This window comes from Hyposmocoma kahamanoa, unplaced genomic scaffold (genome assembly GCF_003589595.1).
Source record: "Hyposmocoma kahamanoa isolate Upper Pololo Valley unplaced genomic scaffold, ASM358959v1 224, whole genome shotgun sequence".
NCBI classification, from domain to species: domain Eukaryota; kingdom Metazoa; phylum Arthropoda; class Insecta; order Lepidoptera; family Cosmopterigidae; genus Hyposmocoma; species Hyposmocoma kahamanoa.
The window spans coordinates 8,274,819-8,295,084 of NW_020653743.1; the positions used below are offsets into that span (position 1 = coordinate 8,274,819).

At 34.9% G+C, this 20,266-nt stretch overlaps 1 protein-coding gene across 3 annotated transcripts in view; it reads right to left on the reverse strand.

Annotated features, from left to right (window-relative positions):
* Positions 1-20,266, reverse strand: part of LOC113228209 (ankyrin-1-like) — a 212,463-nt gene that overhangs the window by 72,393 nt on the left and 119,804 nt on the right. For all 3 annotated transcript variants that reach the window (XR_003310282.1, XM_026461457.1, XM_026461458.1), the window contains exon 17: positions 18,867-18,975. Coding sequence is in view for 2 of the 3 variants with exons in the window: in XM_026461457.1 (XP_026317242.1) it covers positions 18,867-18,975 (109 nt within the window). In the remaining variant the exon portion in view is untranslated. The remainder of the gene's footprint in view (positions 1-18,866; positions 18,976-20,266) is intronic.

A 20,266-nucleotide genomic window follows, 5' to 3' on the forward strand; every position in this document is an offset into this window, starting at 1 on the left:
TATTAAAGAATCAATATAAATGACCGCAGGTAATTAAGAAGGGAATAACTTGTGCTATCACCACTTACCACTTACCAGCAAACTTAGACAGATGTATTACGACGTTGTTAAAATTCTAAAATTTATATTCAGTCTACAGTCAAATCTATACTCATAACTAACGCATATGCATTTCGGTAGTTCTAAATATTGGCACCGAAATTTATTTATTATATTTGATTTTGGTTTGATTTTGTTTAACAATAGCACAGAACATCTCTAGCCAGGGCTGGCAGCTGTAAAGTTACCTAATTGAGTGACGAAATACTTTCATAGATTTCTCAAAAGATGGCGCTACGGCTAAAAAGTCGTTGGAAAACCAAATACAAAGACGCAACATAGAAAAATTCATGAGGTCCGCTGGTTCGTTCCGTGGCTTAGTTGGCATAGCGTCTAGCACGATTTGCTAGAAGACGTCGGATCGAATCCGGCTGGATCGAGGGAATTTTTTCTAAGTGTTCGATCTTTGAATTAATAATTACAACAAACTAGTTGAGTAATGTCACAAAAAATAATTGAATATCAATTCAATACAAATTTAAATAAAACAGAACCTAAATAAGATATAAAAAAACAGAGGGTGTTGTAGAGCCCATTTCCCTAATTCCAGATACGTGAATAACTCAATTTCGCAAAAAATGTCGATTGCCTTACTTATGATAAGAAGGGATGTATATTAGAGTGAATTTTAGGACTACTTGTTAAATAACTAATAAGGTTTTGTTGTGAGAATGATGTTTGGGTTTGATTTTGTATGGAATCCACCACCATACATTACACCATAACATTTTTCTTCTTTTTTCCCTACTTATTACTTCCTATTGTTATGTGTGCTTGTGGAAAGTCAATAAACGTGTCTACCTATCTATCTAACATTGAATAACATCAATACAATACAATACAAAAATTCTTTATTGTACACCAAAAAAGGAAACAAATCAAATACAGTTAAATTAAAAATAAGCGGCAATACAATAGGCGGTCTTATCACTTTAAGCGATTTCTGCCAGACAACCTTTGGATGGAAGTAATTCTATAACTCACAGGAAAAAGACGGCGGTGTAGGAAGAACTACTAATCAATAGGTAGAAAAACGATAAATAAACACAAATATACGTATATTTATAAATAATGAAACCAATACATATACATATATGAACATCATAAACTACTATATATTATATTCCATCATGTAAATGAATTTGAAAAATAACAATCATCATCAACCCATTTACACGTCCCACTGCTGTTCGCCAAGTAGTAATGTCAGCATTACTGTGTTCCAGTTTTGAAGGGTAAGGGTGCTGGTGAAATTACAGGCACATGTGACTTGTCGACTTATGTCTCAGGGTGACGGGCGCAGTGGCAGTGCCCCTTAGGTCTTTGCAATTTAAAGTTGTTCGTCCCGTTACTTGATGTTAAAAAACAAACTTGTCAGGTAGTAATTTTCCATAATACGGTCATGAAAATAAAATCTCTTTTTAACGACACTTCAGTAGCAATTTTTTAAATGAACTTCAGCATACCGACAATGTGTGTTAAGTTTTCTGCTTTGTGTTAATTGCTACAGTTAACAGACATTTTTACTTTCAACGATTCAAGTTTGCAAGTGTTCAAGATAAAATCGGAAATAACCTTTTTTAGTTGCATGATTCGTATTTCCTGATCAAAGATTAAGAATAATAATGACCTGTGATTTATAAATAACCTTGGATCATTTATGAAACATCATACACAATGTCCAGAAATAACACGTTTGCCGTGCAAAAGGGGTAAAATTTAAATTCTTGTAAGCGGTTTTATTAATACATTTTGGCGGGCGGCCACAGACGCAAGCCATGTGCATGACATTGCATTATAATGAAAAAATAATGACAATATTGGTGGCTGATTTCTTATTGAACGTTATTGACGTAGTAAAGTTATATAAATAATGATTTCAAAAAGGTAAAGCCGAAAAAAAGCAAGTGATTATGATGAAGAATACCTATGTTTAAAAAAAATGAAAACATACCGGGTAAAGAAGTTATCCGTACTTAGAGTGTCGTTAAAACACTTTCGATTTCTTCTTAGAACACACTGTTTGCACTGGCCAGTCAAACAAAACCAACATTCACAGTTACATCACCAAACATTCGCGGAAATTATCGAGTTTCCGAACACACAACACTTAAATAATTAGTGTATACACACAAGAAGTACTTCGAAACTGCCACTAACGCAGTGGCAGTAACTGCAGTTGTAGACTTTAAAAATTCAAAGTTCGATTATTAAAAGTTTTATTTTTATATTTGCCGTTACTGACTTTCTTATTGAAAATAAACGATTTATAAATGAAGGGGATTATGCGATTGGTTAATTGAATAATGTCGCGCCGTGATAAGCGTGGAGAGGTCGCGCCGCGACTGCGGGGCCGCTATATCATTGACGCCGGCTCACGTGCGTTCGCATGCAAAAAACTTTTACGCAGTCCACATGCTCTCACAGAATATTAAACTTTGCAATGAAGGAGTCATCGCATAACAATTCTGACTCATTTGCCGTCGTCATTAATGGCTCACTTAAAAGTTAGATCAACAGAGAAAAAGACGACGTCGTTATTATTTTTTTTATGAATTATCTATATGCAGCTGATTTCATTGATTGTATATACACATTAATCAGCAAATATAGTTTCGTATCAATAAACGGAGTGGTGACAAGATAGCACAGAATGCCCTTGACATAAGCAGAACTAAAAGTAAACAAGACAATTTCATAATATCAAACTAAATAGGAATCGATCTAATTGTTCACGTCTTAAATTATCCAGCGGAAGGGGTTATGGACAAACCTGGGTCTATAACCTACTATCTACAATAGAAACAAAATTAAAATATACTTTATTAAGTAAGAAAAAAAGAACATCTACAACTTTGCTGGCTCTATGTGGAGCAAGATATAAACAAGAAAGATTACCTGTTTCGAGTTATCCGCCAATTCAAGGTATGACGTCACAAACAACTATTCGGCTCCGTATTGTTCATAAAATAACGTTTATTTATAACCATGAACAGAGTTTGAGTTTTCGAACGCACAACTCTTGTGTTTCTTTGTTTTACATTCCAAAGATTTTGTGAGCAAGATCCGAACAACAAATAGAAAAAATTTAAAAAGAAAAATGGCTACCTATTGTGATTCTGAGAACCTGACATGTTACTTCTATTTTTAGATGTGTTTACATACCTACATGGTAGTATAGTATTTAAAGTTATTTATTACACATTACTAACGAATGCTTTTTGTTTTCGAGGAAACTATATACAATCAACAGCAGGCTACATTGGATATTGGACCGTTCCTATCGTACGTGGCATGAAGTGGAATATAAATCTGAAGCGTGCTGTTGACTGTTAGTTAATTGGGTAATTTTCAGATTAGTTTTCTCTACCTAATCACGGTGGCAATTTTTATTATTAGAACCTTCTAGAATAATATCATGAAGTATTATTTAATATTAGATTGCAGTACCATGATGACAGTATTTTGTTTTTATTATACTAAGTGATGGGACCGACAAGTCGTCCGCCTGGTGTTAAGCGTCACGACTGTCCATAACAGTTGAAGTGCCGCTCAAAGGGCATTGGTACTGCGCCCGTCACCATGAGATATAAGTTGAAAACCCTTCCACCCTTACCCTTCAAGGTGGCAGTACTACCCTGGACGAACTCTTTCACAAGGAGCTTTACTGGTACTGAAAATATGATTTAATATTTCACGACAGTATACTCGAAAATTTAAATAATACAATTGTCACCGAAATTAGGTAGAGAATACTAACCTGAAAATTACCAATTATGCTAAATATTATTATAGACTATAAATACGTTAAAATGAGCTTAAACTACTTTTAGTTTATTTGTAAAAATATAACAAAACTGAAGCCTAGACCGATGTCCTGTTTGTCGACTTTATTCGGTGAAATTTGTCTCGAAGTTAAGTTTAGATCAGCTTCAAACAACCCAGCGAGTTTTCACCGGTTGTTTTCCAAAGCGCGTCGAAAACAGAGCCATGAAACGAATGGCAAACAGCCAGATCGTGTTGATGTCATCGGCCGATTCTCTTGGACGTTGGACGCCTATTACTTGACACCCGTGACCGTAGTATGCACCTTTAGTGCTGAGTACTCATAATTGTTACTTTTAAAATGGGTGGCGGCAATATACTTAGCAGACAAAAATGTTATACGCCTTTTACACAGATTTTACATAATTTTTAAACAATTTTTTTTCAATTACAGAACTTATTTTGTTCCTTGAACAGAACCGCGACATCTATTGTCATTAATTTGTATTAACTTAAAAATGTACGGTGTTGCCATTAAAAATAATGTTTCATTATTACAAAAAAATATAAGAGACATAGATACAGGAAAAATAGTTTCATTTCCAATGTCTCGCAATCGCGGAAAATCTAACATCTCTATAAAGTTTTATTTATAAAACAAAAACTCACATATTCATTGGAATGAGTCATGAGTCGTGATGAGGTCCCAGAGCCAGCTGTGGCCGTGGGACTTGTAAACAGCCCGAAACGTTGATTTGTTTGAAAAACCAAATTCGCGATTTTACATCCGACAAAATAGTTTCATTTCCAATGTGTAGAAATCACAAAAACCTAAGTACTCAATAAAGTTTTCTTTATAACAAGTCACGTATTCATCGGAATGAGTCATGAACCGTGATGACGTTGTGGAGTCTGTCGTGACCATGGGACTTAAACAGAATGAAAGACAATTACACGAATTAATTCCGCCTTACCCTTTCCGTCATCGGGTGACCAGACGTAGGCTGGGGTTCCACCCCTATGTTGTGGATATTCCAAGGATTCGTACTAAGCGTTTCGCTTCCATATTTATACGGTGAATGCCTATGGAGTGGGATTCCCTGCCTGCAGGCTCGTTTCCTGAACGTTATAACTTGGACCTTTTCAAGGCGAGAGTGAACAGGCATTATTAAGGTGTGCATGCTCCATCCTCGACTTCATCGTCACTTTCCATCACGTGAGATGGAAGTCAAATGCGCTCTTATTTTTTAATAAAAGGAAAACGAAAAACCAAAGTAAAAAAAATTGTTTCATTACCAATGTGTAGAAATCGCAAAAACCTAAAAACTCGACACGTATTGTACCTTATTGGACCCATATTGTAACTTTGATATAATAAGGCCACATGTAATCATACATCAAAAGTGCTTTTATCACATGAAAGTCATAAAAATAATACGAACTACATGAAACAAATTATGTATATGCGAAATTTCGTAACTACTAAGTAGCAGCAGTAGAGCTCCTTGTGAAAGAATTCATGTCAGGAAGTATTGCCTATTTCTGCCGCCAAGCAGTATCATTTCTGTTTTGAGGGGTAAGGGTGCTGGTCAAATTGTTGGCACATGGGACTCATCAACTTATGTGTCATGATGGCGGGCGCAGTGGCAGAGTCCGTCAGATCTTTGCGATTTGAAGCTCTGAGTGGCACTGCAACTGCTATGGACCGGCGTGACGCTTACCACTAGGCTCGCGACTTGATCGTCCCGTCACTTATTATCATAAAAAAAGAAAGCTTTCCTATTTAAGTACAAAAAAGTTGTCCACTAATTTCGTTCGAAAAACCTTTAAACGTCTCTCCTGAAAAATTGTTGCAGACATTTGCAATATCACAACCTTCGTGTAATAAGGCCACATGGCCATTATTGTAATAAGGCCACATGTCCTTATTACACTAAGGTTGCGATATTCATGATTTTAGAGCCAAACATGTTTCGACGCAATGCATTACAGGATCGATGACTGCACTACAGAGGAATTCCACAATTTGCACTAAACTAAACATTAGATACCTGTTAGACGTATCTAATGGACAAACATGTAACTGTTTAGCGTTTATATCGCAATTCTAAATACGTTCACGTCATGTTAATACATATTGTATGTACGTCTCTAGTTCGTACATGTAGTAAGTTATACACAGACATGAAATTATTCAGATTATAATGTACACTGTATTTAAGGCAGGCGCGAAAAAATTTATTAACGTTTGTTTATGCATTTAATTTTTGTTTATTGTAAAGGAAAAACACACAAACCATTTTTTCCTACCAAACTACATACACGACACAATACCTGAAATAACGGACTTATGTGCACAACAAAACAAAAATTATGTAATACAAAAACAATATCAATGACATTCAATTACTATAAACTATATAAATACAAATATGTATTTATCTAAATATATCTAAGACAAGGATGGAATAATGGATAAATAAATTGATTGAATCGTTTTAAAAAGTATTTGCGAAAAATTTGCTTAATTATGATTTAAAAGGAGGTAATTGTAATTAGTAATTTATTTGGTGATAAATTATTACTTTATGCCAAATTACTAACATTCAGTACAGTCATATATAATAACTAATAGTTACACATACGTGATGGCATGTATTTTATTTTTATTTTTTATTTTATTGGTAAAGTTATAGATATTAGACACAACATAACACAAGAACATTCTTGAACAGCAATATAAAACTGACACTCCATTAGAACTGTGCACAGCTGTCCTTAAAAAATATTACAAAGAGCGGAGATATATAAAAAATAAAACTAAGAAAATATTGAACTATGTCTAAGGGAGATTTAACAAAAAGATAAATGATAAAAAAAAGGGTAATGTGAACTAGTTGTTCAACTTCCTAGTAATTACAGGCTCATGCGATTTTTTTAACTGACGTCTCAGGGTGATGGGCGTAGTGGCAGTGCCCTTCAGATGTTTGCGATTTAAAGCTCTGAATGGCACTGGAACATCAGGCGCACGACTTCTTCGTAAAATCACTCTCATAAAACAGTCTCATAAAAAAAAGGATTTTTGATTTAACAGTTAGACTATTACAATTAAATAAAACATGTGCATCACAGATGTATACCATCTTGTCTGTCTCTCACTGGGGTAAGCAAAAGCTATTAACCTTCACCCGCTACGGTCCTAATCATACATGCCCGTTTAATTTTGGTACTTTGGACAGGGCTCTTTAAAAAAAACCTCAATCTGGTAGAGATACGTGTTCCGTGGTCGACCTTTAAAATTTTGCTACGTGTATATACATATTTGCGGACGTGACTGGACGTATAACTATAGTTACAGCTATAATAGCTTTAGTTATGGCTATTACAGAGTACATGCAAATATTTTTAAAACAGCGATGTATTAATGCGTTGGTAAATAGAGAAATTTATTCTAAACTAAGAGAAAATCTTAGGCTTATTTGTGCAAATACACTTTTGTAGGTTTTTGTCGAATACTGCTGCTAATTGCGATAGCTTCTCGATGAGAATTCATCTATTCTTATGTAGAGTTATTAGGTCGATGTGCGTACTACGAGTATGATACTAGAAATGTACAACACACCAACGTTACAATCTTAAATGCATCGATGCTTCAAGTTTGCAGAATTCAGAGTTAGATTTTCTAAGCCATAGAAAAATAAAGTGCGGATCATTTGTTACACAAGACTTTTTATGATACTTTGATATTGTTGAGGTTTATACACAAAAAACGGCTGACAAACGTAAAAACTGAATAATAATATTATAAAATTTATATTTTCGGTCTAAAATAGATATCTAGAATAAAAAAAATCACTTCCCAAATCAGTCCCACCGGGAACCAAACTAGACTCCTCCTCACCCAGTACACACACAGTGCAAGCCGTAGTCGAAGTTGTTAAGATTGAAATCCAAACAATAATAAATAATATAATAATTTTGTTTTGTAATATCATCCGGTCCATATCGAAACGGTCGGTAAAATTCAAAAGGTACAATGACATAAAAAATATTAAAAATAGTGTATTCTAAGCAATTATCAACGTGACATAATGACTTATGACACCCATTGTGAATGCCCGAATTAGATAACAGCAATTGTGTTACAGATGTGCACGAGTGCAGCAATTATAGAGACAACATGTATGTTGAATGTTCTAGGATAAATCCGGAAAAATACAGTTACCAATATAGGGAACAAACAAGAACCCGTTAACATGTTTAATTACAGAATTGAACAAAGTGGTGATTGATAATTCAATATACTGGGGTATTTTTAAAATACTAACAACCTCTTAGGACTATTTTACTAAATTCATAAACAACAACTTTTGTTCTATAGCTTTTTAGAAAACATCATAAATTTACCAAAAACAAACTTTTAAGTTTTTCTTGTATTGTATTTGGTGCCAAGTTCAAACGTGCAAGCGTCTTTTGTTACCGCACAGAGTTAACACCGTTTGGCTCTACTCACACTGGCGCAGAGTCGAAGCGTCGCGACGCGTCATGTTTTTCGCCTATAGCATATTCATCTCTATTCTCCTATTATTAAGGTACAAATTTGTGTTATGCAAATATGGAATCGCGCGTCGGCGCTTGGTTAAAGTCGAGCGGTTTCGCGTGTCGTAGTGACGCGCGAGACGCCGATCACAAGAGACATAGCACAGTGCCGAACTGCGACGAGACGAGTGCGGTATATAAATATGAATGTCTATATAACATAAGTACACGTCTTTACTTCCATAACTCGTGAACCCAAAATTCTTCAGCTTCTGATATAATTTCAGTTTCTTCCTCTTCAGCTTCAGATAAGAGAGCAATTATAATAAGATCGATATCAACCATTGCATGCTGTCGAGCATGAGCGCCAATCACGAATATTCATCTCTTAACTGGTCCAGCACTGGGCGCGCTAATGCGAGTGTCGTAGCGCGACGGCACGTGTCGCCATGCGTTGTAGTTGAAAAACAGGACGCGATGCGACGCTCGACTCTGCGCCAGTGTGAGTTGAGCCTTTAAAGCGATCTATTTAAGTATTTTTATTTTTGTATGAAAGAGAAATTTGGCGAATTATTAAATTTCATGGAATAAAAGTTGTTGTCTAAAATATTAGTAATAGTCCTGTATACTCTTAAAGGAGTGGTAGTAGCGCTAATTATAAATTTATGCTCAACTACTCTGGGCATGAGTCTTTTATATCTATCCCTCATATAATAGCTATGTTAGAAGAGCTTTTGGAAATGCATTTCACACATTTTCGTATGTATCTGATATATTAGAATTCAAATAATATGAAAATTTCATTTTTTTTATGTGCCAGTCCACCACACTAGAGAATTCCTAGTACTATGAGTACCAGATTAACGGTATGTACCCTGGGGCATAATCCGGAATACTTAGACGCATCGACAGTGCAAACCATCGGGCCACTGACGTCGTCGCACCGTCAATAATAAAACAGTGACATAATTCGAATCTAAACAGTCTGAAATTTGCCTAAATTTACTTCTACGAGTATGACATCTATAATAGGCGAATGTCACGCTCCCATTTTCCCAAAACGATCATAAGTATGTAGCCTGTATGGCGACATTAAAGTTTTGACGTCACGAAGAAGTATTGCCATTTTTAACTTTTGACTTATGAATACTCCTAAACATTTTATTTTCTGCAATATTTATTATACTATAATATAATAGTGTTTTTACTACCATGATATTCATAATTTATTTGTGTAAATACTCCACTCTGTTGTTATTATTGATACAAAGATCGAACAAAAGTTTGTCTGAAAAAAAAAAAACAAATATACACAATTTTAGATCTGGAAAAATTATTAATTTCTAATACTTTCTAATAATCGTTCACAAATGAAACCGGAGTAATCGTATAACATACACACAAACAAAATACAGTCGAATTAAGAATATTCTCCTGTTTTTTGAAGTCGGTTAAAAAGTAAATTAATTTGCAAATTGTATGAACCTTAAACTAAATGTTCTTTGGTAAATTAAAAATAAAGTATCACGTTAATAACTTTTGTAAATATACTTCAGAGAGTAGGTTGATTTGCACTAATATTTGACATAACTGGATGATGACTTAACCATCACAGTCAGCTGTGAACATATAACCGATAAATAGTTGGAAACGTTAGTTTAGGAAAAACAAATATACGCGATTTAGACCCCGAAAAAAAAATAGTTTAATTTTTAACCGAATCCAAAAAAGAGAGGAGTTCTCAATTCGATTGTATTTTTTGGATGTATGTATGTTACACGATGACTTGTGAACCGATTTTGATGATTACTTTTTTGTTGGAAAGAGGGTACCTCAATAGTGGTCCCATTTAAACTTGACGAAAATATTCCACCTCTAAGGGTGGCAAACTAGGGGATCAATGACTTTTGAGATTTTTTAGTACTCTGTACTGAGATTATCAACGTGTAGCAATCGCGAAAGCATAAGAACTCGATTTATAATTATATTGTTTTGATTTGTTGCCTTTTAACAATTCCCATTGAGTGGGATGCATTATTCTCTGTGTGTATTATTTCAAGTTTAAGTAAATATACTCTTGTATATTTCGATCTCTGTAATCAGTGTGACATTGAACAGAATTAATGTCTGTCTGGCTATTTATTTACGTTTGCGAAGCTTTTGAATGATTTCTGTAGGCCAAATATCTGTGAAATCTATTTTCTTAATTATCTCGTCCTTACATCTGTACAAACCATGGTCACTCTTATTTAATATCTGGGGACATTATAAAAAAATAACCGTATGTAACTCTACACAAAATAAACAACAAACGATATAGGCGTGTCGTCCGTATACAAAATATGAATCAAATATGTAATACGACGCTAAATAGGTTTGAATAATGTATACGCATTGTCGTATTGTGGACTAATATCATTTGCTTACAATGGAAGAGAATGTAGGTAAGTATTTGTGCGATAGATTGACCATTTGCCTTTTTAACGTAACAATACTATACAATATTATAATTTATATATAATATATAATAATATTATTATTATATAGCACACACACATTATATAGCACAAAAGTAAAGGTTAGGGCGCATTCCCATTATGTCGTAACGTTTTATTTATCGTTAGACGACTGTCGCGTATAGCCTGCTCCCATATCACGACTATCTGTCTTGCCTATGTCGTGGACGACTGTCGTGTCTAGCTGTTCCCACCAGATCGCGACGACAATTTATCGTTTCACGGCAGCCGCTTTGTCGTTTGCACAACAAAATCGTTTGAAGAAAGGATTTTCCGTCGTCACATTTTAATCGTCACGTTTTATTTACCTTCTGACGTGTTAATGGAAAGAGCTGGAACGTAACGTGTCGTCGTAACGTCAAAAAAGTCGTGACTAAAACGTTAGTCGTGTTTTACTATATGTGAACAACTACATTTAAATATACAAGGCACGACACTTTAAACTGCACGACTATCTGTCGTCACGACGTAATGTGAAGGCGCCCTTAGTCATATTTCAAAGTGTTAGCCGTTACAAATAAGGACTACTGTAAAAAGTGTGTTTTATATCATCAACATGTTTTAATGCAGAATGTGTACCAGAATGTATACCCACCGGTTCATACTGTGGGCGCTAGAAGAGGAGTCAATTTAGGACTTTTCTAATTTTCTGGGTACTAGACTGTTCGATCTTCAAAGTGAGCAAATCGATCCAGTTCAATCGGTCAACGTAACTAGTTCGGTTTTCTAGTTCGTCTACGAAAAGCAGTGCTGGAAGCTATCGTGTGTAACGCCAGTACCGAAAGGAGATGCAAGGGGTGACGTAACGCAGTACAGACCTATCGCGGTACTATCAGTGTTTGCAAAAATCTTTGAGTCTATCGTTAATAGGCACATTTGTAGGCAAGTGGATGGTCTGCTGCACAATAGTCAACATGGCTTTCGCAGAGCTCGTTCTACTACTACAAATTTGGTTGCGTTGGTGGACTACGTATCGGCAGAGATGGATGCAGGTCGCCAGGTTGACGCAGCATACTTCGATTTTAAAAAGGCATTCGACCTGGTGGACAATGACGTGCTGTTGGGGAAATTGGCGTTATTGGGCTGTACACCTAAGCTCCTACGGTTTTTTGCCAGCTATCTCGCGAATAGACGACAGTTCGTTAAAGTGCAAGGGTTTACGTCTACAGAATACTACACAAGGTCTGGCGTAAGTCAAGGAAGTACGTTAGGCCCAACTCTATTTTTAATAATGATTAATGACTTGCCCGATACCATTCGTAATGCTCGATGTCTTTTATTTGCTGATGATCTTAAGCTGTTCCTGGGTGTGAGGGATAGTGTGGATACAGCAGCCTTGCAAGCGGATATTGATGCGGTGGGTGAATGGAGTGTAGCTAATCGTATGCCCTTTAATAACTCTAAATGTAAAGTTATTACTTACACCCGTAAACGTTACCCAAGATTGCAAATTTATAAATTATTTGACGCCTGCATAGATAGATTTTATGACATTTGTGACTTAGGATTAATAATAGATAGTAAATTAGACTTTCACAAACATGTGATAGAAACCTGTAAAAAGGCGAATAAAACCTTAGGCTTTATTATACGGACTTCATATGAATTTAATGATGTAGTTGTGGCCAAGGTACTATATAATGCTTACGTACGCAGTACACTTGAATACGCTGCTATAATCTGGGACCCCCACGAGGACAAATACTCCACCATGGTTGAACGCGTTCAACGTAAATTTGCACGGTGGCTCTATCGACAGCAATACGGGTATTACCCATACCTGTATCCCTCGCTATTTGTTACAGGTATGGTGGAACTTAACTTGCTGTCTAGGAGGCGAAAGATGCTCCTCCTGGCATATTTCATTTCTGCATTCCACCATAAGATAGATGATGATGTGATTTGTAGAGTGGATCTACTGGTGCCCGTGCGTATGCCTTGGGTGGGGGTTGGGGAGGGGGTGGTGGCCCCGCGCCGCCAACCTCAGCTCTTGCGCAAGCCGGTCACGCGCACACTTTATGGTGCCAACGCACCTACCGTTCGTGCAATACTCCTGATTGGGGACATACTCGCTCGGTGTAGTCATGTTGACTTATTTGCTGATCGCGTGCAGTATATATGTAGAGAGATGAGTAAGTTCATAGAATAAGATTAAGAAACATTATTGTATAATTGACATAATAATAATTCATCTATAATAATTTTTGATTGACTGTAATAATTTTGTGAATTTTGACATTGTGTAGCATGTAAGCGTGTTGGCTGTATAGCTGTTAGCTTATTATGTAAGTGTAAATAAATAAATAAATAAATAAATAAGGTAGTAATTTTTTATATAATAATTTTTTGATTATAAATAAATGTTCAATATACGTATGAAAGTAACAAATTTTACCGATATTCGAGTAATATGAAAATTACACACCATTAATAATATTTTTTTGTCAGTTTCCAAAAAATTTTATAATATCAGTTTTCTAAAAAAATTACAAAACTGACAATATAGATTGAAAACATACTTTGCACCAGCCATTAGGTATTTTTATACAATTTTTAAGATAGTTCCAGCGTAACTAGCAGTTATTTTACTATATTTAGAAGAAAAGTTTTGTAGTAAGTAAAAATATAACCTATAAATAGATTAATAAAAATCAAGACTAAAGTCTTGATTTTTATTGTACCGGTATTTCAGGAGGAGGTACTATCCACTCTATGAGTTTTACTTAAGGTTTAGTTAAAGTACTCTGCATATTAATATCTCTGATGATAACAGAGATCATAACATAATGCAATAACAATAAATATAATGCATGAATCAACGGTTTGACATATAAAACCTAAAGACCTCCTACTTGTAATAATTTATAAATTACAATTAGCTAAGTCAACCAATATTCATTGCAAAGCCTTCTAAGAAATTAATGAAGTCATTGTCACAAAACAACAGAAATTCTGTATAATTGATGTTGTTTTTATCACGAGTTTACTTCGTCGAGTAAGTTTGATGAATCGGTAAGTAAAAAGTTTGTCTAAATGACAATGGACGTATTTTTTCATCTACAAGGATCAAAAAAAGTATGAAAAAGAAAGTTTTACAATATTTATTTTAAATATCATGGATAGAAACAACTTGCAAGAGCTAAACGAGTCACTACCACGGATTTTTGTCATCGCAATACGCAGAAACTGTAAATAATAATTTGTAAAGTTTTGTTTCACTATACTTTTAGACTTGTTAATAAAGATAGCAATTAAAATTCTACGGCGTTACATATTTATAAAATTACTTATCGTAGTGTGACATAAACGACACGTATTTCTATCTCTGGCCCTGATGTTGTTCAAGTAATCTTTTAACCATCCAAGCCCGCTGCTACCAAAATAAGAAATTTTCATTGGCAACAAGGAACAAACTAGGTTTGTTAAAAAAAAAGAAGTAGTTAAAAGGTAGCGTGCGTTCCAAGGGTAAATTAGATCGTGATAAAACTGGGGAAATTTCCCTTTTAATGTCTTTAACAAAGTTAATTTCTCGAGGTCAATGGCCTTGGATTTAATTTGATATTGATACCCCATATATGTATTTATGTCAACACGCAATGATAATAAATGAATGTATTATAATATATAGTAGTAATAGTGTGTTAAATAATGCTTAGTTATGATTTACAGGGGTTAAAAAAACAATACAGAGTACTAAAAAAACCGACCTCAAAATCATTCATGCCCTAGTTTGCCACCCTTATATGGTGGAATATTTTCTTCAAATTTAAATGGAACCACATCAGAGGTACCCTCTTTCCAACAAAAAAAAAATCATCAAAATCGGTTCACAAAGAGTTATTGCGTAACATACTTACAAAAAAAAAACAAATAAACAGTCGAATTGAGAACTTCCTTTTTTTTAAATTGGTTAAAAATAAGAAAAAAGCCACCTGAGTTCCTTAGTAGGAATGTTATAACCAACTTGAACTTTTAACGCTATATAGAGTCCTTAGATAAAATTGCGGCGAAAAAACGCAAAATTTTTAGTAAAAGACAATTTCTATAATTCTACTAAGCTCAAGTTCGACTGTTTATAGAATACTGCTGTTACATGTATCGATGATTATGTGAAGAAGTATAGAAGAAGTTCATCAACAACACACTAAGCTGCAGAGCCTGGAGTATTGACTTGAAGCTATTTTGTCGGATGCATTGCGAAGATTAATTCGATGCCTTATTTTCTCAGACTCGTATCTATAAAAGTGATTATTCAGGAGAAGGCAAAACTTTCTATTTATTTTAAATTTATTATGAAGGGCGTTAATTTGAATGCATTACTTTAAGAATAGGTGGTAGCCAGTGAGTGAATATGAAGGAAATGTGATGTGAAATTACCCTGTGAAATGTGTATATACAATCCATTTTTTGCATTTCAGTTAACTTTATGCTTTAAGATACCGGTTTGAGAAAGTAAGGCGACGTTATGCTATCTTACTGCACGATTTAATTATACCTTCCTCTTTCTAACACCGGGAAACCACGCTTGTCTGAGGAACACAGGTTCATGTTAATGGTACAACATCTATACGCACGGAATATTGCTTCCTCCTTCTTGATGCTAATAGCTAAGGAATGAAATTCTATGCCTGCGGTTTTGTTCTCCAATAAATACGTACCTTTTTCGCAAGCATGATCCTAGATTAAATCAATACTAACGGGCAGGAGGGGTTGTGGTCTTATTGTAACTCATCAAAACTATTATGACAACTTATGTACACATTACTATTCATAATTAATTTATTTGTGAAAACAAAGGTGCTGTAGAAATTGACATGTTACAAATTAAGTACAGTTTCACTGTGTCTGGCCAAACATTAGTCATACAAACATAATGAAGGTATGTTTATTATACATTTACTCACGTACACTTCAACAGTAAATGAACTACTAACTATCGTATTAATAAAATTAATTTTGTTTTATCTATTCGACATGCGTGTTTATATTAGAAATTTCTTTATGATACCAAGTGACTGGACGGATAAATCGTGGGCCTGGTGGTAAGCTTCACGCCTGTTCATAACAGTTGCAAAATCGCTCTGAGCTTTAAACCGCAAAGATCTGAATGACACTGCAACTGTGCCTGCCACCCTGAGATATAAGTTGAAATGTCTTATGTGCCTATAATTTCACTAGTACCCTGACCATTCTGTAATGCTCACATTATTGTTTGGCGGCAGAAATAGGTAAGGTGGCAGTACTTACCTGGACTCTTTCACAAGGAGCTCTACTGTTACCAAAAACGATATATAACAATCAATTACAAACCTGTGAGAAAAATTACAAAATAATACCTCGTATAGCCTGTTCTATTATTGTTCAGTATTGCAGATTTGTGAATAAAACTTCCGGAAGATAGCGGTCTTTGCCGGACTAAACAAGGTCTATCGCGGACCGTCGAAGCGGGACCAAACGAATCAATAGAGTTCTGTTGTATACGTCATAACATATTGCATAAATAAATAGAAACACATGGCTTACAATCTGTACAAATATTATTACACATAAAATAGACGTGTGTGGCATTTCGCATCAACATTAATTCTTTTATAGATAAAATAAAACTGTGAAAATCCGGTTAAGTATTTTAGCGTGTTAACACTCTAACAAAACAAACAGTAAAATCTTATTTACTATTCGAAGTTCATCTAGTTTTATTATCACACCAAGGACGGGACAAACAAGTCAAGCGCTTTGTGGTAAGCATCACACCATAGCAGTTACAGTGCCCCTTTAAATTACCAAGACCTGAGAGGCACTGCCACCGCACCCGTCACTCTGAGATAAATAAGCCCCTTTCAAAACCGGAACGCAGTATACTATCATTACTCCTTGTCGGCAGAAATAAGTAGGATGGCAGTACTTTCCTGGATGAACTCTTACACAAGGAGCTCTATTGCTACTAAACTTTTAACTCTAACTTCTAACTCTTCATTCTTTTGTACCTCATACAGAATATAATTTTTTAAAAAGAAATAAAAATATTTAAAAAGAAGTTTGAATCACCCACGATACATAGCAATGTAAAATCTTAGGTTAGAAATTTGTCACTACACAAATCCGAGTGAATAAATTAAGTTAATGCAGAAATTAATATTTCTAAAAACAAGTCGAGACGTAAACTAAATATAACGATATCCGTTCAATCGTGTATAAATTTGAATCTGGATGTTTGCCAAACATATTATACGTACTGGCACAGTAAGAATATTATACATATGTAGGAATATGTATCGTATATCGTCGAGTAAAAGATTTATTATTGTTTATTTTCGTCAAACCACGGCAGATTTTCAGATTATACCTAAGTTTGAGTGATCACTTGATGATTGATGCCTTTATTCATAAATTGATAGGTATTCGATAACGTTGTTCAATGATGTTTATTTCATTGAGTTAACAATGGCAAAGGCAAAATTATAACGTTTCTTTTAGTTAGTTTGTAATACCCTAGCTGAACCAATAATGCGTTTCTTTTCTTTCTACATCATGACATCTCCGGTATTAGTCCAGAGAACTAGCAGAGGATAAACTATACCTATATCCTCCGGTCCCTCCAGCCGCTTGGGAATTTTCGGAATAGCAGAGACTGCAGACTGAGTACTCCGGTACCTATCTAAACTATAGGGAGAATAGTAGAGGCTGTATGAACCCGAAGCGCTCACCCAAAGTACTACCTTTTTGAAAACCGGATGAAGACTGTTTCAACAGGCTGATCTGGGGGCAGTACCTGACTGATAAGGTTGTGCGTGCACAGGTAATAGTGCCCTTCCCGTATAACCAAGAGGATGATTCCCTATCAACCTCTTGGTTATTATAAACAAAACTTAAGTGGGACTGTTCCTTGGAAGTGCATCTTTAAAAGGTCAGCCTATTCGGCTATGGACACGTGAAACAACTGGTCCATCTGATATTTTAAAGTAGTTCTAATACTTATATATGTATTTTATTTAATATATGTATTATAGCTATATAGAGTAAAATACCTTTTAAGAAATTTCATTTCTATCTTTTCTACCGAAAGAAGTCTGAAGCTTTTGTTTCACGAGGTAACATTGAGATGTAACTTTTTTGTAAATAATTGTTCCAACGAAAAGCTACCATTATGTTTGTAGGTTATATGACATTTGGGAAAAATATTTCCTAAAAAGATAAAACTGTGTAAGAACCACAAGCGACGGAAGGCTGGATTTTCCACTGGACATGCAGTTGAATTAAAATCTTGATTGTAAATTAGAACGTGCTGTTGACTTTCATTATAGTCTGTCTTTTCTGATGACGGAGTAAAGTGAAATTTGTATGGTTACCAGTTTTCATAAAATTTTAAATAGTTTTGTAGTAGCTGTCGATAGTTTCATCGATAGATTGTATAAGAAGATAAAATGTTGCCAAAAATGACGGAATTGTGAATGTTACGCGCTCCAATATTTATGGTTCTAATATTTAATAGTTAGCCTTCTTTACTCTTATTTTGACAGTTGGCCTACTGGTATCGAAATAAATGTTAATTCAAATACATTTTAACAAGAATAGCCGGATTTGATTATCTATATCGAATTAAAATGCAAAAATTTCAAATATGTCTCTTGTTTGTATTTGTCATACACACAGTTCTAAATACAGTGTATGTATGTATTAACTTACAAAAATTGACAATTCAAATGAACTTGTGCCCGGTAATTGGATCAATAATGAGTCGAGGATGATTCAAATGAAACAAGTTTAACTATTTTATTCCATAAGTGTGAAAAATATGCAGTCGATAATCGATAGAATGTTTAACGACTGCAATCACTAGCTGCTCGCAAGCGGGCAACACTTTTGCGCAATGGACTGTCATCTTACTCCGTCTTGAAAAAAGACAAACTATAGTTGTAACTGGTAATAAATAAATCTAAAGCTCACCAGTGTCGCCGACAGCTTGACTGAGCGTGTTTTCCGTGACGGGTCGCAGGGCCTCGACGGCGCTGATGTACCCCAACCGGTCGGCGATCGCGCACGCCGTCTGCCCGTTCTGTTTACATTAGTACTGGGTACAATCACGTGCATTAATATTTAACTAAATTATAATTAATACAATCGATAATGTTTGTTGAAATTCTTGCCCACATTTGTGGGCTACATTTTGGGAAATTATTTAACAATATGAATTTCGTTATAATACACGTGATTGTATGATAAATGGTAATATTGTAAACATGTACATGTTATAAAAAATAGCGACTCAACCGCGACTTTTTTGATGTTGAATTTGTGTAACTTATTATAGTACAGTACAGTACAACTATTTTCTTAACATCTCTCTGCAATCTTCGAGTTTCGGTTGTCGTATCTGTCAGTAGCCCTTTGCATTTGGTGAAGACCGGATGCACTTAATCGAATTGGAAGTGTACAGAATAGCTCGTAAGTACTATTTATTTTAAGTTAAATATATTAAAATATAGGAGTAAATGTTATCACGAAAAGGAAAATAGTTTGACAGCTAATAACTAAAGTTTGTTTCAATCCATATTGAACAAAAAGTAAATAAAACTGCCTGGTTAAAATTCTAAAGTAATTACTGAATAAATCGAATAAGTAACTCTTTCACGTATATTTCGAAGATTTCGGCTTGATATCTTATCGTATTAAAAAAATGGTAGTTGAAAAGTGAGCTTATTTTTCAACTATACCACTATGACTTGTCTATGGTCGCAGTGTTGTACGAAAAACAACATTCGGTTCATTCAATTAAAGTTTTTGTAATCGATTAGCAAATTTAGTAAATCGAATATTTCAATCGCCATCGAACTAGTATCTAAGTGTAAGGCTTTGAAGGAGGTTTTAAAATTAAGAATTAGGAAATATTAAATATGCTTAAATAGGTAGGTTATGCAAGGAAAACCGCTAGTATGACTCAATTGAACAAATCGATTTATTCAATTAATTAATCGATTTGTAGTTGGTATTACAATTGGTCATCACTAAACCGACAATGGTCGGGTCAGTGACTACTTTGTTTACTTTTTGTTCAAAATAGATTGCAAGGAAGTATACCTCTGTGGCCGAATGGTTACCATGCTGGACTACCACGCAGAGGTCCCGGGTTCGAGTCCGGGGCCGTGAGAAATATTTGTATGGCCTACAGTTATTTCGTTCGTGACTTTGGGTGTAAGTAGTTGCCTATGTGTGTCTCCATAGCACCCGTGATACAGGGTTTCTCTAGAGCGGGGCAATGAGTGTGTGCGTTATTATTATCAGCTTTATACAGTTTACCAGGAAATCAAAACAAAAAGTACATTATTCCGAATGCAAATGATTATCGA